This window comes from Condylostylus longicornis, unplaced genomic scaffold (assembly GCF_029603195.1).
Source record: "Condylostylus longicornis isolate FDR11 unplaced genomic scaffold, ASM2960319v2 ptg000135l, whole genome shotgun sequence".
NCBI classification, from domain to species: Eukaryota; Metazoa; Arthropoda; class Insecta; order Diptera; family Dolichopodidae; genus Condylostylus; species Condylostylus longicornis.
The window spans coordinates 17,684,248-17,708,589 of record NW_026578103.1 but is presented as its reverse complement, the minus strand read 5'-3'; the positions used below and the strand labels follow the sequence as shown (position 1 = coordinate 17,708,589).

At 24.8% G+C, this 24,342-nt stretch overlaps 1 protein-coding gene across 1 annotated transcript in view; it reads right to left on the bottom strand.

The window, feature by feature from the left end:
* LOC129615249 (probable serine/threonine-protein kinase DDB_G0282963) overlaps positions 1 to 24,342 on the bottom strand; it is a 101,173-nt gene that overhangs the window by 14,609 nt on the left and 62,222 nt on the right. The window contains exons 5-7 of the mRNA XM_055530371.1: positions 10,854 to 10,987; positions 5,912 to 6,034; positions 4,344 to 4,533 (exon numbers count right to left, since the gene is read on the bottom strand). Coding sequence (XP_055386346.1) covers positions 4,344 to 4,533; positions 5,912 to 6,034; positions 10,854 to 10,987 — 447 coding nt within the window. The remainder of the gene's footprint in view (positions 1 to 4,343; positions 4,534 to 5,911; positions 6,035 to 10,853; positions 10,988 to 24,342) is intronic.

Below are 24,342 nucleotides of genomic sequence, written 5' to 3'. Positions count from 1 at the left end.
AACTTTTATAATATTTAATATAATGACGAAGAATATATACGTATAATAAAATTTTCATAATAATTAATAATTGCCGATAAATTATTTGACATTATTAACATTGAATTTTAAAGAAAATCATTATTTTCACTTTGTATATATATATATATATATAAATATACTATGCGTAAACATTTTAAGTCCTTATACTTTTTAATTGAAAAGCAGTTTCCTCCTTTTTTCCTCATTTTTCGGAAATAATTATAAAGAAAAAAAAATTTTTGTTCTGTTCTTTCAAAAGTTTTCAACAATATTTCTTAAAGTTTATCTTTCTTAACATAATAATTCTAAATAAAAAGAAGGGAATCCTTTCAATGACATACATACTTATATACATATAATGTGCCTGTACATATAATCATAACATATTATGGTACATTGTAAATTATATTTTAGATGTGTAGAAAATTTAAAGAGATATTTATTGAATCCTAGTAGTTATTACAAATACTCACTTCATAAAAATTTATTTAGACTCGATAAAATTATAGTTATAACTTGCATATATACTTATTTATTTTGCATATATAAATGTGTAATGATGTACGCCCCCATAAATTACATTATAATATTAAAGTTTGCAAGGATTTATTATGTACACACAATATTTATACGTATATAGAAAACAGACTGAAAATTTTACAGTTAATTTTGTTTATTGTATTGTGTTACACTATATTAAGTAAGTAATTCTTGTTATATGTCTTATTTAGTTATCACTTTCAAAGCCCTCCTCTATCTTCTGTCATAATGAAATTTAAAAAATTATTTTTCAGCAAATATTTGTAAAGTTTTTGTACACGAAATAAAAAAATCATATGAAAAGTGACTAAGTTGTTAACGTTTAAAATTATTAGAGAGTCGAATAAGTTGAATTTGAAAATATCGGGTTAATGATGCTTCCTGAACGCTGGGGCGTTTTGCTTTTGATGAATATATAACATGAGATTATTTTATTTCTTTGAAAATTTCATGAGCACATTGGATCATGAGCATTATGAAATATAATTTGTCTTTGTATCAGTAAAATGACAAAGTTGCACGAGATGGAAAAAATTTTTTATAAAAACTTATTTTAAATTTCAAAATTGGTATACTCTAATCCAAAATACCTCTAAAAATACGAATTATGACTTTTTGGAAAGGTGTTGTTTCTGTATTCCAATTTTCATCGTAAATATGATACTGACACATCTGAATCATAAAAGCAGCTTAATTATCGTATCCTTAAATAGATAAATTCACAATAAACAAAAGGTTTGTAAAATAATACTGTTCCGATGTAAAATTGAAAATACTTTGCTTTTAAGTAACCAATTTACTAGCTATTTAAAATACGTACTTTTATTAATATACCGAACATTTCAGATAAGAGATAATAAGTGAAAAGAAGCGCTAACATAATAGATGAGTTGAACGATCAAGTAAGTGAGTTATGCTAAATAGTTATAAAGTGGGATAGTTTTCTATCTTGAAGGGTGTAGAAGTTTTTTTACTAATTGTTTTTCACAATAACGGGTAAAAGCTTAATCTAAACGTTAAAATTTGTTCATCTGAAATTGAGACACATGAGTCTATAGGCCGAAATTTCAGTTAAAATAGTTATTTCATTTTTCTCACCACGTACAAATGCATTTTCGTTAGCAATACGGCATGTAACTTTTGATTGGGTTAAAATACTCTTTTTGTTATAAGCATTTAAAATGAAAATTATAATAAAACAGGAATAGGTAGAGTCAACCGTGGCAACTCTGTGATATCCGTACGAATGAATGATTTCAAGTGCTGCGTGTTAATTGACACACTCTCCCATATATGGTGTTGGTTTTTTATTCGTTTATGCAAAATATCAGCACACTAATTTCCACAGTTTTCATAACACATATACGATCAAACGATTTCCGAAGTTGTATGGCAGCCACAATCACAAGTCAAGAAATTTTAACTAGTTTTATCAAATATCAGAGCTCTAATAAAATATTTGCACGAGCGAAATTTTGATATTATAATTTCAATAATTTCTGAGATAGAGCCAAATAGTTTTTGAAGTTGTAGGGCATCTATCCAAACCACTGTCTCGATAACATCTAATATAGGGTTCTGGCATTTGCTATTATAAATCATTTGAGAAACAGACTTACGGACGGATGGACAGATTTTGCTAAATCGACCCAGAATTCAACGCTAATCAAAAACATGCAGTTATGTCTATATCTCAGACGATTGTTTCTTAGCATTACAAACGGTAAGACAAATTTAGTAAACTCTTCGAACATACTCTTCGTTCGTATGGATATAACAAAAGAGGAAGATTTGTAAGATCGATGATTATTTTGTCACTGTCAACATTACACTTTTTATTTTATTTCCAAAAATAGTGAATTTATTTCACACGCGTTACAAAATTCATAAATAAATATGATGCAGAAAAAGAAAAACAAAATGGAAGATCATAAGAATAGTTGAAAGAAAAGTAGTACATTACCCTAAAGAGAGTATAAGAGCCATACATAGTGATAAAACTTATTATTACTACGTACATACGCTTGCATTTATAAATATTTAAAGAAGAAGAACAAAAAAAAAGGAAAAAAAAAAACTTTTCCATACTTTATTACACAGTTTTCTTGCTTATTTCCTTGAATTCCCCACATCTTGCATTTTATTTTATTTTTTTTTTTTAATTTTTCCTTCTTTTTTTTCCCCTTTTTTATCCTTTCAACCATTTCTTTCTTCATTTTCATTTCGTGGTGATGTGATTTAAGTGTTTACATTAAGTCAATGAAAGTATTTATATGCATTCCTCTGATATTTAAACGTGTATTATATAGTGTACAAATACATACATACACACCTATATATGAACAAAATAATTCTATAATTATGACGTACATAATATGTGTATATGTAAAATGTGTATTTCATATGGATTCATTTGAGATTTATTATAATATTTTTGATATGTTAAAAATATGTTAAAGTGAACAATAAAAAAAAAATATAGCATAAATTCTAGTTTAGGTGAGAATTGGATTCACGTGCCAAATTGGTTATTATTAATGGCAAAGAATTTCAGTGCAGAGTTCTAGTTTTCCAATATTGAAAGGAATTGAATTCATTATTTTACAGTTTCGGAAGATAAGAAGAAGGATAATATTTCTAAATTTTTGAAACGAAAAGCAGTAGAGTTTTTGGTTCGATAGTATGAATTCATGATTTCGGATAAAATTGAATTCGAATAACACCGACATTTTTAAGCTAAGTCAAGTCAATTTTCTCATCTTTGAGACGCTGGATCTGTTTAGAATATGACTGGAATGACAGTGTGTATAATTACGAGACGGTAATTGCATTAAGTGTGTATGTACGAGACGGTAATTGCAGTTTGTCACAAGGAACAACAAGAGTATGACATACAATACATCAAATAATTCAACTATAGCAAAATATTGTACTGTTTTTAATAACTATACATTGTAAAACCTAAAACAGTTTCTAATAATCAGAACCAAAATCATACTATATTGATTAAAAATAATTTGCTTGCATAGATTTAGGATTTTAATTGTAACACACCAATAAACTTTTACGCGATTTTATTATACTTTGCCTAAAGTATAAGCGTACGTATACATATATGTGTGTACGTAGTGAGAATAATGTAAGTAAAGCAAAAAAGGTAATAAATTAAAAGTTATAATATTAAAATTAATAATAAAAATAAACTTAAATTGGAATTAGTGAATTATTGCGGGGAAGGGGGCGTAAAACTTTTCCTTTTAAGTTGAATTCAAATTTCCGTTTTTCTTGACAAACAACTTTAATTTACGTTCTTATTTTTATTTTCTAGTTTTTTCTTTTTGTTTCTTTCTTTTTTCAAAAAAAAGAATAAATTTGATGATGTTTTTTTGTTTTTGCTTTTTTATTTTGTTATTCAAGTGAGAAGTGGAAAATATTTTTAAAGTTTTTCATTTTTTTTTTTTTTTGTTTTCTGGGCATTGTGTTGAACAACTTATGTCTTGTTGTTGTTGAAAATTTTTGTCCTTATATTTAAATTGAAAAATTACTTGCCTTTGTTTTAGATAGGAATTAATTAAGATTTTGGTAGGCTACTTGAGTTTTGATAATTAAGAGAGAATATTATTCAAAATTAAGTTTCAAAAAACGCACACACATTTATTTACTCCTTTAAATTATGTAGAATATTAATGTATGTGAAAATATTGTAGTATTCACACGTATTATGTGTGATCTTTTATAATTTTTTTTTTTATAAAGAGTTTTTGCCTTGAAAAAATACTTACCTTGCATATGATGCATTCTAATATCATAAGGATCACCGTAACCATTAAAATCTCCATCATATTGTGTATGTCTACTGCTTCCTATTGTTATAAAATCATCTGTATAGATTTGATTACTTGTTGTATTTAATTCTAAAATTTTTTCAGTAGTATTTTCATATATGTTATAAATAGTTGCTTTACATGATAACTGTAAAAATAAGAATATATGTAGAGGGATTTTAGAATATCACTTGAAATTTGTTAAATTTAGTGTAGGAACTTATATGTATGTAGATAGCTATAAAAATATATAATAGATTTTATAAAATTTTAAAATTTAGGTATATTAAAAAAATTTAAAGGAGCTTGGCTGATTTTTGGAATGAGATTTTCTATTGGTTATCAAATTGTATTATTAACTGTTATACATAAACTTTATTTACAACGAAAACTATAGATTGTTCAGAATTACATATTTTTAATAGGTTATTTTTTAAATAGGTTTTTATTTTTTTAATAAGGTTTATTTAAAGAGATGCTATTTCAGAAATATTAGTGCGTATAATAGTTACCCAGAATGAACGCTAGGAAATCAGCTTTGCTTGGGTAAATATGAAAAGAGAAAATTATGGGTAAAAAATACTTTAAAATTTTAGAAATATTCACCAAAAAGATCAGCTTCATAACACGATTTTCAAATTTGACCTCATTTCTTATATACCCTTTTGATTAGTATGGAAAAATTATAGCTGTACGCAAAAGATAAGTACTTGGTATGAGATCAAGGGTATTTAGTATCAATATGTTCCATTAATTTTATTTTGCTGGAGAAAATTTTTGGCAATACTTTTGGATTGTTGCTCAGTGAAACTTTTTAATTTTAAAAATAATTATCACGTAAGCTAGATAGACATATTTTTAATATTATTTCTGTTGTGACTGCTTCAATTTGTATTTATAATATTACACTGGTACGGACAATTAAAACTTTTCTAGGATATGTATTAAATTTCATAATATTAATTAGACTACAATAACAATAATTATGACCATTTAACATTCTCCATATATAAAATTTTTGGAAAATATCCCACAGCATTATTAATTTAGATTACTTTCGTTGAAATATTTTTACATAAATGTTAGTTTACACTTAAATACCGCATTTAAAGCATGATAAAGAATTAAGTAATAAACAAATAACCAAATATTTATTCAGATATTTTGTTATTTTTATTATTCGAAATCGAGGTCAGGATGTATGATGATAAAAATCATGATAAAAAGGATTTTTTTTATTATTTGATAGCCAGATATAATTTACCCCCATATATAAGAATATTCTTTATAGAAATAGTTTCTAAAAGAAATATCTATATAGCTATTCACAATTTTCACAAATTTTCCTCAATTTAAATTGTTTTTCATATTCAAAAATTTATTTCAATAATAAAATTTTTTGTAATAAATTTTGTCCAAAAATTATTCCTTCAAATTTTCTTGACAAAAACGCTATACGTATACCTATATAAAAATAATAAAAAGAGAACACAAAAACAAAAAAAACTTAAAAAGTTGGTACTTACCCTAAGATTCTTATAGCGAAAATGTTTTGATTGTAAAACTAATTTAAGTCCTAAAACAGATGTCGTTGAATTTAATGTTGAATCACCGATAATATTATATCGTATAATTTCATGCGGTCGCAGCTATAAAACAAAAAGTAGAAAGGAAATATAATAAAAAAAAAGAAAAAAAAAAACAATTTTTTTAATGAATGAATATTTATGTTTGTATATATACATACACATACACATATATAATTTCATATAAAATTTATATTTATTATATTGTTATATAGATATTTATAAGAAATGTATATGAATTCCCGTAATATGTACAGATGTGAATGTGATACGCAATAATACAGTTAGGTGTAAAATTTATGGTATAAAATTGATGTTATTAAAGAAATAAGTATTTAGTTGTATAATAGTTTTTCTTTCTTAATAAAACCAGTACATATATACATAAAAATAAGTATATAGGTTATAAAATATAACAAAAGTTATATTCAAAATGATATTAATCGTAATAGTAGTAGACATTTTATTTTATATCATAGTACATTATTTAGATACATTAGGTAGGGTTGACGAAATCATATTATTCTTTTATACACATGGTTATGATTTATTTATATCGTTCCTTTTAATGATATGGTAAGGGTAGCTATGCAAATTCATTTCGGTGAATAGTTTTACATTTTTGTCCATAAATATGTTATACATAAAATAAAGATAAAATTTTTAATATTTAATTTTATAGATTTACTCTAATACAGCAAGGTTTTCATAAAGAATATACTAGTTCCGCTCAGCTATTCCACGGAATTTAAGTCGAATTATTAAAGAATATCCTTTAAATGGAATATAGTAAATATAAGCTAAGAAGTTTTTTAAAATTTTGAATGGCTTGAGTTTCGTACGTATATAATAAATAATTCACGAATATTATCTAAATAAGAAAATAATAAGTATGTCATTTTTAAATAAATCTTGCAACATCTGGAAACAACGTAAGCCTTTAGAAAATATTTGGTAAAATTAAAAATTCCATCAAAATGCAATCTCCTAAAGAGCAAGTATTATGAAGGTTTACTGAGTTATGATCTTATGAAATTTTTAGAACAATTTCAACATTTTTTTAGAAATATCAATTTTGTTCCATGTATTTGGTCCATAGGATATGCTACTAAAATTTTGTTTAATGTTAATAAAAATTGTTATATCGTTAGTTATTAACGGAGTAATTGTACATGTATTACCTGTTTCATAGTGTTGGATAACTTTTGTAAGCTCATATGCATAGAATGGAGCTTGAATGTAGAGGTTCGGAAAACATATCATAAATGACGAAACACATTTTGAAGAGGCGATTCTCATGATTTGAATAAGGTATTGTACCTCGATTTGACAGTATAACAGCACGTCCATCTCATGTGGCATAAATCAAATAGTTTAAAATTCAAAAACTACAAAAATTACCATTATACTAATAATTTTTCTTAATATTCGTACACCTACAAGATAGGTTTTAAATTTTATTTAGCTTAAACACAAAATTTCTGAATTGTATTTACAAACCAGTACAACTACTTGAAGCATGAAACTCAAGGTATAATAAAATTTGAAGCTCAAAAGAAATTTATTTTCCAAAAAAATTTTGAACAAAGTCGAAAAAATCTGAAAAAACCATTCATTTATTTTTCTTTTAATTTCCAATTCAGAATAGCTTATTAGTTATAAAGAATTTAAAATGTAGAAAAAAAGATTTCAGAAATAGTAGTGTGTTATTCCTTTCAATAAAATATTTTATATTAAATCCGATGTACTGTAATAAAAGAAGAATTCATGAAAGATCCGATATTATTTTATGAATAGATAAATAAATTTTTAAAAAATATTTTTACATCATATATAAATTTAATAGACTTCTACTCAAAAAAGGACGATTCTTTGAATGTTATCTCTTTTGTTAAAATAAATTCTTTTCTGTATAATAGCTTCAATATTATAAAAACTTTATTATTTATTTTATAATTTATAAAGGTGTGCATATATATTTTAGTATAGCTCTACAAAAACTATTACTTTATAACTTTTAAAATTTTTTATTTTTATGAAGGTCGTACATATATTTCTGTTTTGTGTATACCTTAAATACAGAGTTCATGAAAATATAAAGAAACAAATATAACACAGATTTTCTATATGTATTATATAGAAATCCTTTGAGAAGGAGTTTTGAAAGGAAACAAAATGTAAATATTCGCGGTTCATTCATGGTGGATCAAGATAATTATTTATTATTATGAGGTGCGTTATGGTATAGAACATTTCTTTTTAATACAATATCGAGTCACTTTAAAGGAGTACGAAAATTAAAATTAAAAATTATAAAAAACAAGATCGTACAGAGCTTAGTTTAATATAAATGTGAATATTAAGGAATTAAGGGATATTTTAGCTAGAATCCAATTTTTTTTCGATTCGTTGTATAAAAACATTACGTACGTTTCACAAAACGTTTTCGGAAATTTTTGTGAAAATGCAATTACTCGATTTTTGTTTTTTCTACTTCACATTTGGGCGGGATATAGCATGGGCACATGATATCGTAGATAGTTGGGCGACAAACCTATAGTAGAACTTAGTCGAATATAGAGCAAATATTTCAGAAATAAGCAATTTGGAGGAAAAAAATTTTTATAAAAATACATTGATAATAATTAAAACCCTCTTTCAATTGGGGTATCAAGAGCGAGGTACAGTACAAACATCATAACACGTTCTTATGAATCACTCATATCAAAATGCAAGCATGATTTCGCCTATTTATTTTTTCAAATGAATGTTAAATTATTTCTTCATTTTATTAATTAAACGTTCATTGATTTTTATTTCTAACTGTAATTAAATTTATATTCAACAGAATTTTCATAATAATTTATAATAAATAAAAAATAAATTTTAATTCCATACTCATTTAATAAAATTCAGAGATCAAAAAAAAAAAAAACGAAAAGCGAGAGTAAATATAAAAATTTTGTTGAAAAACAAAAATCACAATCATGAAACTTGAAAAATCATTAAAATCGTTTTTACAGTTATATTATTGTTGTAACTTTTACTGTTATTATTACTACTGACACGGCCGCCTGCCATTGAATTGAACTGACAACACAACACACGACAAAATACACTTTTTCTTTTTTGTTTGAATTTATGATTTTCTTCTTGTGTTCTGTCTTCGCTTTTTATGCTATAATGGAGATGGAAAAGTTCATAGCATGGCATTTCTGAAGCCTTTAATTAAAAAATTTTTCAATTCGGGTTTTTGTCGTTATTTAATTTATTTTATTATTATGTTTTTATATTTTATTTTATTTTGCGTTCGTTGTTATTATCTCTATACTTTTTTTTTTTTTCACTCGCTTTCTTTTTTTTTTCCGTAACGGTATATTGGAATGAGAGTATCGCCTGTCAAATGATTCCTTTTTAATGAATTTTCTTGCGTTTATTTTTTATATTTTTTCTTGTTTTATAATTTTGTATTTCTCTTTGTTGTTTCTCAACTATGTATATGTATATCTTTATTTTCATTCTCTGTTTCTCTCTTGTAGCTATATACTTTACTGTATAGTTTTTTTTTCTCCGTTGTATTTCATATTTCTATATGAATATACCTGTTATTATCTTTACAGTTATTTTATTTTTTTGTAGTGTAGATTTTAGACTGGTTTAATCTTTGACTTGATTATTCTTTAGTTAAACTGTTGTAATTTGCCCATTGTTATACCTGTTTTTTGTAATGAGTTTTTTTTTCTTTATAAATTCTCTTGGCGATTGGAGAATTTTCTTCAAGGATCATAATACCGGGCTTTTTTTTTTATATATAATCATATCAAAATAAATTAATCAAAGATTATTGTAGATTTGGTTTGAAATTTCAGTTAAAAAAAAAATTCAATTAGAAAAAAAATTTCATGATAATGAAATTATTCATAATTTATTAAAGTACATATTTATATGTAAATACGTAATATATACATTCTTATGTACGTACTTATCCATACTTATATAGAATTATTATAAATCTGGAGTAATTAACAAGTAACCAAGTATAGGTTACTTTTAATTAAATTTGTATTGAAAATTATTTTTTTTTTAGAGAAGAAAGCGATTATCGTAAATTTTTAAAATTTAAAAGTTACTAAGAGATTTTTCACTTGATATAAGAGTAATGTACTATGATTACTTCGGTCAATTTAGTCGTTTTGATATTCTTATTAATTATTACTATAATGGTAACGAGAATTAAAATTTCCAGATTATTCACTCATATTTTTTAATAGTTTCTAACTTGTAATCATATGAATCAAATTTTATAAATGAAGTTTTTAATTCCTTTGCTTTGAGTATAACAGAATTATGTATTTGATTTGAAGCTCATACGTTCTTAGTAAATCCCGACAATCTTGAAGAAAAATTAAAATTGTATATAAATTGGATTTTTATTTTGAGTATTCGGATAATCAAGTCATAAATATGTCAAAACAACAGTTCATATTTTGTAATTTTATATAAGGCGTTGGTTTATTTCGAAACAGTTTTGTCTGGTTGTATATCTGGGCAACGAAACTATTGGAATAATGTGACTTAGTGCTTTTGGCGTTTGATTAACATATAATGTATTTTATTTAAAATTATATACAATATAAAGGTGAAATAAAAATGTATAAACAGATTTTAGGTTATTACGTGAAGAATTTGGAACGCAAAAGTAAAAATTAAGAATTACAATACCTATGTGTCTGTATAATGATTCATTAAAATATACTCATAACATATATACTAAATACTATATACTATGATATACTCATATAGTATAATATACACATTACAGTACCAATAATATTTAAAATTCATATTTAATATAAGCTCAATAAAATAAATTTTAACTTACTGTATTATTATTAAGTAACCATGTTAAATTAGCCAATGGTTTACTGTTATCAACTGTACAATTAGCTAATAACATATTTCCAATACTGTAAATTTTATCATCTATATCAATTCTTGGAGGAATTTTTGGTAGATCTGTAAATGTAATAAAATTAACATTTAATTATACAAATATGTTATGTAAATATATACTTATAAATATTCATATAATATTTTTATACATACATAGTATAATGGTAAACAAAATTATATATGTATATAACTATAATGCGTATGCAATCTATATATCATAAAAGAAGACAATATTATAAGATGCGTAAGTATACACATACCCTAAGATTTGGCTGTAATATTACAATAAAAATTATAAGAACAACTATAAGAGCGAAAAATAAAAAGGAATATTAAAGGATAAAATTCAGCGAAGCGAATGTACATAGAAATATATTAAGAAAGATAAAGATGAACACCGAAAAGAGAAAAAGAGAAAGAAATAAATAACAAAAGGGAAAGATAGAGAATAAGATAAAGAGAAAAAATAAAACAACTAACCAAAAAATTATAACAAAAGCAAAAAAAAAATAATACAGAAAAGTTAAATATAATGTAGATGAAAGAGAAATAAAAGAAAGAGAAGAAAATGAGGAAAAATTTCGAATTGATTAATAGAGTGTAAATGAGATGTCAATTGGGGTAATTAACTGAATAATTATTGCCTATAATAATAATAATAACTGTTGAAAAGAAAGTAAGCGAAAATAAGAAAGAAAGAAAAAACCAAAAAAAACCGAAATGTAAAATAAGTAAAGAAATACACAAATTATAAAAAAAAAAGGAAAAAGAAAAGTAAAAATCGAAAAATAACAAAATGAAATAAATGAAATGAAATACAAAAACAAGTGTTTTAGGTCAGTTAAAATGAGAGAATAAATTATTGCTGGTTGTTAAAAATTAATTACGTTTTTTGGTCTTATTTACGAGTATTAAAATTTCGATAAGGGTACATCAACAATAGGTACAATACACACACACACACACTCCTGCATACACTTTTTTATTGTAAAATTTTAAATTTCATATAAAATTAAATATCCTGACAAGTATATCGCTATACTCTTATATTATAAAATAATACTCTTGTGTATGAATTAACAGTCGAAAATATGTATGTATATGTAATTGTACATCCAGATATATACTTAATACAATATAAATAAATTATTGGGCGAAAAGGAATTTTATTACTGTTAATAAGCGAATATTTTTTTTTTTATATTCGAATTTAAATTCGAAAGATTATAAAAGTGAAGTATTAAAGAATTGTAAATTTTATGAAGAGAAAAATTTAAAGCAAAAAAAAAGTACTAAAATGTTTTACGCACTTTACACTTTCTTTGCATTTAAATAAAATTTTTCTGTTTTAAAGGATTCTATGTAGGTATATAGGTTCTAAATATATACATATATTTAGATTAAGTGTAAGTAAAATTTTAAGGTCGAAGTAAAATTGTTTTTTGTTAATTTATATTCGAAATGTTAATTTGCATTTAGAGAAATTAAGAGTAATAATTTTTGTAATAATTTTTTGTAATAAAATTAAGGCCAAAATTTCGTAATTTTTAAAAATAAAATTTTGTAATTGAAATTATTTATTGTTAAGTCAAAATTATTATTGAGGCATAAATTTTATGTGGAATATTTAACGTAAACAGCCAGTAGAAAAAGTAACCAGGTTTTTGGTAAGATTTGAAACAAATTTAAAATAGAAAGGGGTCTTCAAATAAAAAGTAAAATCGCAAGGTGAATTTTAAATAGAATAATATTATATTTATTAAGTTTTTTATCAAAACCATGGTTTGTATATAGCAGACTATTTGCCTTAAACAACTGAAAAGTTTTTTTCGTATCTGCTTATAATAGCCTTTAATAGACCTGTAATATGTAAATACTTAGCTTAAAATAATGATATAATTTTATTGCATATTTTCGGGATGAGAACAAAAATTCTAAAAATCAATAATATATAACAATGGAAGTGTCATAGGTAGTAGGTACTGTCAATTGAGCCATTCTAGATGGGAAAGCATTTTGACCTTATATCTTTAGTTTCAAAAGAAATTAGAGTACCAGAAAATTGAAAAATTACTAATATTCTATGGTGATAGCTCATTCAGAGGAAAAATTATGTTAAAATGAAAAAACTATTTATTAATATAGAAACGGTCTATATAGAAACGGTTATAGAAGAAACAGAACATAGAAACGGTTAAGAATTTTAAATTGTTAAACAATAAATTCAAATCCTGAGCTTTTTTAGTGTAAAAAGAAGCAAGTGGCTAGTTAGTTTTCTTTAAATTTAAAGACAGTGAAAAATGGATCCAAATTTCATTCTAGAATGTTATTGTTATTGAACGACACAGCAACATTTTCATTGAGCAATATTAAATTATCATTTTTTAAAAACAAGGAGTTGAAATATTAACGAAAAAATGTTTTTTTTTTAGTATTCATTCACCAAAAGTCTGTTAAGTGATTACTAGGAATTAGATTTCCATAATTTACGTAAAATAACTTTCCTCTTCTTCCTTTTTCTTCTATATGTATAAAAAAAATAGAGATTAAGTAATTTTTTGTTTGGTTGTTACAAAAGAAGTTAAAAACAAGTAAAAACGTTTCAGTCGGTATAAACCGATTGAATTATACCCTGCACCTTTCGTTGTTGTATAGCAATTAATCAAACCTGTGAAACCATTCTGTAGAAACTTCACGGATATGTTTGACCTATAACAGACACACAACTTCCAAATTTAATGAATCTGACTTTATTATTTTGCCGAATATAAAAAATTTGCTGTTGGAGTTGTATGGCAGCCACCCGAACCGGTGCAGCTATTCCATTATAAATTTTAGAGCATATGTAGAATATAATTGGACACATGTATACAAAATTTTATATTTATAGCTTTATTAGTTTTTGAAATATTTAAAATAAACTCTTGGAGTTGTATGGCAGCTACCCGAACCCGTTGTCCGACTTAGTCCAATAACAATAGGGTTCGTCCTTGGCACAAAAGAAAAAACTTGTGAAAGTTTGGTGTCGATTGCTTTATTCGTTTTTGAGTTATCGTGCGATCGGACGGACGGACATGTCTAAATCAACGCAGAATTTTACGATGAGCAAGAATATATATATATACGTCCATACCGCAGATGACTCCTTGAAGTAGTTACAAACTCCATACCAAAGTTAATATACGAAGTGCAGGGTATAAAAAATACTCGAAATAAAAATAATAAAAAGTTGGTTAAAAAATTTATGTCTCCTTGGCATTGAGACTCATTATAAAGTTTCCACTTTACTTTCTTAATTGTTTTAAAAACAATTTAAAAAAAACTGAAAGCAGATATAATATTTAAAAAAAAGCAACTAGATAATGTTTTCTTTAAAAATCATTTCGGACACAAACTTAATTAATGAAACTTCATAATAAATCTGCAATTGAAACTACTTGAAAAGGAAATTTTTATTTTCTCTTTTGCCATCTATCCTAGAAAACTTAAATTTCGCTTTTTTGAGAAAAAAATGAAGAAGAAAATAATATTTTATTAAAAATTTTTCAAACAAGTCCAGATTTTTATTTCTTATTTACTCCTTTCATTACTCCTTTAATTTAAAAGTTATGTTGAAATATTTATCGTAAATTAATATAGCCATCTGTTGCATCTATATAATGAAAAATTTACAAAATTTTATCACTTGGACAATATTACTTGGATAATATTAGGGCATATAGAGATAATTACTTACACTTTTGGTTAGGTTGAATTAATTGAAGATGAACTGAGCTGAATTAAAGTAAATTATTTGTTATAAATTAGCAAACTGGATTAAATATGGTTTTAATGAATTTGAAATATTCGAATTTGAAAACATGATTTTAATTTTTGTCATTAATGTCAATGGTCATTTTATATTAGAGGATTGCCAAATTAAAATTAAGTGCTATTTAGCGAAAAAAAAATTCTTGGAAAAAGTGTTTGTATAACAATTTATGTCCCTTTAATTATATATTATGTTTGGTACAATTATAGATGAAATATTTTACATTTTGAAATGAATATGTCCTTGTATTTACATACGTCCGATACATTTTTCGTATAATAATTTTTGATAATTGACAATTAACTAAGTTAAGCGTTTCTAAGTTCAAAGCTACAATTTATTTTCGGTTCCATGTAATTTAATAATATGATAAACTAAAATTCGGAAACTATCTTATCTCTCAATAAAATGGTAGAAAATTTTTTTTTGGAAGAACATGTTTAAATTGCTTCAAATAAATATGATTTTGATTATTATACCTATACGAACGTATGTTCGAAGGGTATACTAAATTTGCCTTACCATTTGTCCGTCCCAACGATAACTCAAAAACTAATTGAGCTAAGTTCACCAAATTTTCGCAAATGATTTATGGTAGTAAGTGCCAGAACCCTATGTAAATTGGACCTGATCGGGGTACCGGTTCTGGTAGCTGCCATAAAACTTCAAAATAAAAGCCGTGGTATTGAAAGTTCACACAAGCGAATATATTAGTAGGGCCAATGTGTTCGATAAAAGTCGTTATAATTTCGTGGCTCTTTCTGGTAGCTGCCATACACAGTACTTTGAAATTTTGCATAAATATGGAAATACGGCAACTTAAAGTCATATTCTGTCCCATATTCAGTTATGGCATACTTATTCGCACATAGGATAACAAATTCGTACGGGTATCACAGAGCTGACAAGGCCAACTTTATTTTTTATCGTAATTTTGCTATAATTTAAGAAATGAATTAAGTAATTACAGGGAATAAAGCATTAAAATACGCTAATAAGTAAAAGAATACTCAGACTAAACAGGCCATGTATTAAAATTTTATATATATTATATGACGCAAGCATTAAATGTTCCGCAATACAATGTTAATTATTAAATAAAATTAATTTAAGGTTAGATTGCATTCCTATATTACTTATGAATTTTACATATACAAAGTAACATTTGAAACTTGATAATAATTCAAAACAAATATTGAATTGGTCAATTCATAATTACGATATGTTATATACATCAAGGATTCTAAAATTGTAGCATGAAATGTCGACTTATATTGCAATTGAATGTGTTCGCTAATTGAAAGAGCCTTAGTGGCAAAATATTCAGAAATGAATTTTCAATGGAAAAATATTGTTGTCGACAATATTTGTATATCGTTCTACATTAAAACAAATGTATTTTTCGTTCACTAGAGCTCGTATAATAAAAAAACGATAAATTCGAATTTATATTTAATTCACTATTAATGTATATGTATGTTTAACATATATGTGAATTACTAGATTTTTATAATATAGATCGACAATCTGTATATATACTCGTACCTAAAAGACGAAAAGTAAATTTTTTTGAATTACAAAATGTATTTGTACAAAATTAATCGACACAAAAGTACGAAAACAAAAAAAAAAAATTATTTCAATTCTAATTTTGTAACTTCCACACAGTTGACTTATTTTCTTTTTGCTTCATTTATATTAAATTTTTGTAAATTTTTCTAATCATCGATTATATTATGCAAGAGGATCGCAGACTAATCAAATCAAAAAAAAAAATGGCAAAAATACAAAAAATAAATAGAAAAATTGTACTTTAATTAAATGAAAGTAACGAAAAGTCAATAAATAAAGGTTGGACACAAACCCTCCTCCTTAATTTTATTATTATTATTTTTTCGATTATCCTTTATATATTTAGGTACATATAATATTATAACGTGTGTATAAAGCTGTGATACGATAATGTATAAGAATAAATATTCATAAGAACACTAGCTATTTTTAATGAATTGTTTTTCGTTTACTTAAATAAATATGAAATTTATATGGTATGTACTGTTACTATAGCACTTATTTATTTTATTTCTCATGTCATTTAAATGATATTTCGATATCCTGTAATTTGTCCAAGATTTTTTTTTTAATGAAATACTAAAGTGACTGAAAAATTTAAAAATTTCAATTTCAGTGACCATTTGACATTCAACTTGGATGAAATTTTGAAAGTATAAAAATTCTAAAATAATTTTATGTTAGCCAGTTTGGGTATTATCAATTACCCTGTTATGGTAGAATATTGTTTGTGCTGCAGTTCCGTTGTTATTTTTATAAATTATTTATTGCAATTTATGCTTATTTAATAAATCAGTTCCTATAAATGTGTAAATCGGATTAAACTACAATTTATTTTATTGATATAAGGTGGCAAATTATTCACAAATAAATTTAGCAAAATAAATTCAGTAGCCATTTCTCATACAATTTATTCGTTTAATATTTTTGTACTTTGTGATTATTTTAAAAGAATATTGCATTGTGTTGAAAATGTTAATGTAAATTAAAATAATTCTGAAAGATTAAAAATATTTAAAAAATATAAAGTGATAATTAAAAATTTGTAGAGTGTGTGATAAAATAATTGCAGTATATAGTTGAAACATGCCCCTATAAGTATGCAATTTTTCCAAATTTAAATAAATATTATTAAAATGATTTTTACGCCGTGATTATATTATTACAATTACTCTTCTTAATTAACATCATAATACATGTTGTCAAATTTATTAACGTGTTAAAACACTTTAATTTATCGCGAGTAGGTTGCATTGTTGACTAGGAAATAAGTTGCATAAGTTAGATCTTAAGAAATATTCAAAATTTTACAACTAATTTTTAATAATTTTACTAATATACTTAAATAAACTAAATTAAAAAGAGCGGCATCAGTCAATTACCATTATTCATCTGATAAATTGGTGACGTAATTTAGTGAACTTTAACAGCATTAGCGAATTGCATTTAATTGAATTTAATATTCGGTGGTTATATGTACGTTTAATAGATTTACTTTAGCATAATATTAATGTTAAGCTTCATGTCTTGTCTTAGATTATTTGTTTGAATAATCAAAAATAAATTTTGTTGCATGTAAATAAGAAATTAAAACTAAACAAGGTTTTCAACATTATTTGAAATTGATAATAATTTTTGTTTTACTCTTTAGAATTGCTTTTATAAGAAATAGTAACTTGAAGAAACTCTTGAAATGAATTATATTATTAGAATACGAATTTGCATGCCCAAGAGCACAAAATCAATGTCCTTTTAACAAAGCCTGTAATTTTCATATTACTTAAATTTTTAAATTTTTTTTTCTTTTTACTGCCCCAACACATTTTACCACTCTTTTCCACTAATGAATTCCCATTGCAATTTTGTTTTTACTTAAATGGTATTACGAGATTTATGAGAATTTTATTCAAGAAGAATAACAAAACAAAGAAATAAAATACTAAAATTAAAAAAACAAAAAAAAACAAGAAATTAAATAAAATGAAATTCCTTTTAACTGTACTTTACACTCAATAGGTTCCAATAAAATGTAATTTTTCTTCAGTCTAAAAAGTAATTTTTTTTTTTCGGGGGAAATGAAAATAATAATAAAAGTAATAACAAAACGCTCAATAAAAAAAAAAAACTAAATTCGACAAAGATTTTAAAATGAGTGAACAAAAATTATTTTATAAAAAACAAAAAAAAAAAAACGAAAGAAAATGACAGCAACGACATCTACATGAATATAAAAAAAATCTTCGGTACAGTTTACTTGACATATTTCTTTTTTTATTTTCTTCTTTTTTTTCCTCTTAATATCAGCGATTTTGTTTTTTCAACTTTCTTTATTGGTTTCATTTTACAGTAGCTTTATTCATTCTATCACTAGTCTCACGCGTAATAAAAATTCCTCTTGATCATTATCGAATTAATATAATAAATGTTGATAAAAATAAAAAAATAAAGAGAAAAATGAAGAAGCAAAGACAATTTGCCTTTCGGTTTTGTCATCCTTTTCAATTTTTCCATATTGTTTTCTATCTTTTCTTTTTTGCGTTTTTCCTTTTTGTTTTTCATTGAAATAAAGTTACACTTTGTTCTTCTTCTTCTTCGTCAAAATTTTTTATAATATAAAACATTAAAAGTAATATGAGAAAATAGCGAATTATTAGATCCTGAAAAATATTATCCTTTTTCCATATCATATTGAGAGTATCGCAAGAATGAAAAAAATATGAAAACCAAATAAGTAATTTATTAACTTTAGATGTAAAGGAATTGGAAACTATGAATATTGTCCAGTTTTCCAAATGTAAACTAATTTTTATTTAATTACTATATTGAATGTTAATTTAAACGAGAAAAAAATAGAGTTGACCTTGTCAACTCTGTGATACCCGTACGAATTCGTTATCCTATGTGCGAATAAAGATGCCATAACTGACTATGTAGTTGCCGTATATTGATTTATGAAAAATTTCAGTACAATGTGTTTTTCAAAATACTGTGTGTGCCAAACTACTGTTGTAAGTTGTATGGCAGCTACCAGAAAGAGCCAAGAAATTTTAACGAATTTTATCAAGCACATCGGCCCTACTAATATATTCCCTTGTGTGAAATTTCAATACCATAGCTTTTATAGTTTCTGAGATATAGCCAAATAACTTTTGCAGTTGTATGGCATGTGCCAGAAGGAGCCAAGTAATTTCAACGACTTTTATCAGACACATTGGCCCTACTAATATATTCGTTTGTGTGAAATTTCAATACCATAAATTTAATAGTTTCTGAGATATAGCCAAATAACTTTTGAAGTTGTATGGCAGGTACCAGAAGGAGCCAAGTAATTTCAACGACTTTTATCAGACAGGTTGGCCCTATTAATATATTTGTTTGTGTGAAATTTCAATACCACAACTTTTATAGTTTCTGAGATATAGCCAAATAAATTTTGAAGTTGTATGGCAGCTACCCGAACCGGCACCCCGATCACGTCCAATTTAAATAGGGTTCTGGCACTTACTACAATAAATCATTTGTGAAAATTTGGTGAACTTAGCTCAATTAGTTTTTGAGTTATCGTTCGGACGGACGGACGGACAGACAAAGCTAAATCAACTCAGAATTTGACGCTGATCAAAAACATACACTTGAGTCTATATCTAAGACCGTTATTTCTTAGCGTTACAAACGGTAAGGCAAATTTAGTATACCCTTTGAACATACGTTCGTACGGGTATAAAAATTACATATGAGAAATTTTTAAACTATTCCATTTAAAATTAAAATTCAAATTGAATATATGTATAGTAGGGGTGCGTAGTTCAGAAAATGATTAAAACTGAAGTTGAAGATTAATTCTAAACTGGCATACTCTTGCATACATTTAACAAAAAATTACAAGAGATTGAAACTGTAATAAAGTGGAGTTTTAAGCAAAAAAAATGGCAACTATAATCTTGGTTTTTTTCCAAAAATTTCATTGAAAATCTGACATAAGAAATTTTGAGCGAGAACAATGACTTCGTTATTGTATACAACATAAGCAAACAGTTTTTTGACTGTTTTAGTTTTTTGCATTTTTTTTCAGAAATATATGCCTTAACGGATGGAATATCGGAATAATTACCTTTCTTAAATTAATTAAATATTTTTAATTAAGGAAAATTTTGTCTTCCTATCGCCAATGAGTAGTTAAAATTAGTTTTAAAATAATTAAGTTTTTTTTTCTGTCTCAACTGTATTCAGGGAAGTGTCCTCATACTATAAAGTCAAATCAATCATCAACTTACAACACAAAGATACAAAAAATCTTATGGAATAGTGTTGAACTTCAAATATGGTCGGTGTTAATGGGGAGCTTACTTTTGTTGAATCACTTCCTCCAGTTATGTTTTAGGTTGGTTAATATTTTAATCAATTTGTTTATATTAGTCTAAATTGGGGGTTGTACATTTGTAGATTTGTAAAACGGGGGCAACAGTGCACCGCGACCACGTATATGGATCTATTGTGCGCCCCCATGCGAGTGCGGAGCATGCCCTACAACACACGCTGTAGACCCACCCTCCTGATGAACTCAAATTATAATAACTCAATAAAAATTGTGGGTTAAAATATTTTTTACTATTTTTAATAATAATCCCCTTCCCCTAAATTCCATCTTGAATATTACGATGAATTTTTCGTGTATTTAAACATTTTTCAAAATTCATAATCTTCTCATGATTTCTAATTTCAATTTACATAAATATTTTGTACATATTTGGTTGTGTTAATTATAAATGATATTGTCGACGAGTGTATTCATTAATTTTAACAAAATTTTTCTAAAAATTTGTTTTGATATTGAAATTATTTTTCGAAAAACCTATAATATTAATTAAATTACTTTTGTATTTGAAAATTTCAAAAATTTAATAATATGAATTTAGTGAAATTCCACAAAATGAAATTGAAAAATTAAAATTTGGTTTGAGAAATTCATTCATATTGATTTACTTTTTATTTTTCAATATCAATTGTCATATTGTAAGTTTAATTTAAAAATTTTTAAGATTTAAATTCCATTTCAATCAAAATCCCTTTCTGCATTATATAAAAATCCATTAGTTGCGCTTCATCTTTGCAAGAAAAATCAGAAAGAAAACAAAAACCGAAAAAACAAAATCTCTGTTTTTACTTTTTATTTTCTTTACTTTTATTCTTGCTCTTCTTGTGCTCATTTTTATTTGAAATTTTGAATTCTTATTTTTTAATGTTTTTCTTCACCTTTTCCTCTCATTTTTTTTTTTTGTATTTGTTTTTGTATTTTCTTGGACTCTAAATCGAATAAATGAATCAAGTGAGAGCGAGTGAATGAGTGCGAGAATTGAATGAATGACACGCTTCAAAGCATAAAAATTCATTGATTTCCTTCCGTAAATCCTTGCAAGGATTCAAAAGGAATTCAAATTCAATCAAAGAAAGTGTTTTATATCATTGTGGATGGTGATAACATGGTTTTGTTTTTCTTTTCTTCTTTTTGTTTTTCAGTGATTTTTCTCTTTATTCGCAGTGTTTTTAACATTTTTCTTTTAATTTTACTTTATTTTAATTTTTTTTTCTTCTTATTCTTCAATATTTTTGTTTGTGTTTTACTTTTTGTTTTTACTCAACATTTTTAATATAATTTTGTTTTTTTTATTGACGTAAAGAATTCAAATTTTTTAACAGATTGATTTGAGTGTTTTCAATTTAGGAATAGCAAAAAAAGAAGAAAAAAATTAATTTTCTTTTTTCTTAAAAATTGTTATTAGAGGGTAGAAATGTTACAAAATGAAAAAAAAAGGCAAAAATATAATAAAACTGATAGATTATTGAGAAGATAGGCATTCAATTACTTTTTGGCTAAAGACTATGTACAAATTCATACAAAATACTGTGGGAAGTGTACACGCACGCATATTTACAGCGTAGCTTTACATTAATAGAATGAAAATAGAGAGTGTAATATAATATTAAAGAAGAGTATGAGAATAGGAACAAATTATTTGCTATTCGATCCTTTCATATATAGCTATTATAGTGAAATTTTATTATGAATAGAGTTACCAGCTTAATAATTTTTTGTTAATACGAAATATTGGAATTTTTTTGCAATTATTTTGAATAAAATTCGTAAAAAGTGGAAAATATTGTAACGGTTTTGGTGAAACTTTTAAATTATATAAGAATATGTTTGCTTTTTTGAAATGTCTATTGAAATTTTAACAATATTGTCATTATTTGTCAATGCCACATGTTTGTACTATTAAGTTAACTAACAATTGTAATTGAACTTCATGTTAATTTATTTGTCTCTTCAATATAATTATTTCAAATACGATAAAGGTACGACTAATACTATTAAAATAAAAAAAATTACAGCAAATTTGACAGGAAATTCACAGTCAAAGTCGCTAATTTAAATAATAACATTGATCCTTAATGTAGATTATTAGATATATCATAATATTTTATATATTAAATATATATACGACTTTAATAGACAAGTTAGAAGTTTCGGTTTTCTCACCTAATTTACTTCATAACTTCGCTAAATATTACCAAAATTTAAAAAATAATTCATTTCTCTGGTAGTCATAAATTCTTGTTCTCCCTTTGCATAATTCATCTGGTAATCTTTATTAAATAATGTAAAATAAAGATTGATTTTCAAACTATATAATATTTGCAAAAAGGATATGGACATTTTTAAAAAAAAAAAAAAAAAATAAATGAATCAAATAGAAAACAAAATAATAAGAAAATAAATGTATAAGAATTTTTATTTTTCTGACGAGGTAAAATGTTCAGCAAATAAAAGCTAACAGAATTTTTTTTTTAATGCAATCAAATGGAAAGCCTCCTCTATTGAATATTGATTTAGAAACAAAGAAATCAATTGAATGGAATTTGTTGTCATTATTTTTTATTTTTGTTTTTTGAAAAATTATTTTGTTTTGTACGCAGTTTTTCATTTAAATTATTAGCATAGCTCTGCCAGAAAAAAAAAATAAAACAAAAATTGTAAAATTTTCCAAAAAAAAATAAAAAAATGTTAAAGGATTTACTTAAAATTAAAGCTTATTATCAAAATAATAAAAATAAATTAAGGATTTTTCTTTATAGAATTTTATTGTTTCCATAACAGATTAGAAAATTATTGGAAAATATTTTAAAAATAGAAAAAAAAAGATGATTTTTAATAGTAGTTTTAAAATTAGAATTTTTTTCATTTATTTTCACAGCAAACACAACAGGAACGTACAGTTTCTCGATTATACTCTATAAACTTATAATTATAGTATTAATTTTCATATATTTATTGCGTTTCCGAGAATATTTGATTAAAACTCCTTTTGTAACCAGGGTTTCTAAGAGCAAGAATATTTAAATTTTAGAGGGAATCCACTGATAAAACAATTCATCAATTTTCTATATTAATTAAGTTACTTATACCGTATATTTTCATTAATATAAATTAAACGATTCACTCTCGATCTAACACCACGCGTCTTGTATTAAATTATTAATTCGAAATTAGAGATAGTTTTACGTCTTAAAATTTAAAAAAAAAATATAAAATTAAGATGCTTTTTAGCATTATTCAGAATAAAAATTATATTTAATACGAATATAGAAAAATATTAACAAAAACTTAACAATCAAGCCATAATAACCTCACCTTATTATAAAGTGCTATTGAACTCTATGATGAAGCTTAATGAATTCATGTTTATAGAATAATTTCTTTTCAATATTATAAATGAGGTAATTGAAAGAAAACAGGTGTATTAAAAAAGTGCAGGTTAATTATACAATGAAAACAAAACAAAAAAAAAAAATCATCCGTAAAAAAATTATCTGACCTTTGGATAGGCAAACAAAAACGAAGAAAAAAAAACAGAAAATCAAGGAAAAAAAAAAAACATTAAAAATGTAAAACAAAGTTTAATGGCAGCTGTACATAAGAAATTTCAATAAAAATCCCACTAGAAATTGTGTAAGGATAATTATATAAAAAAAAAAA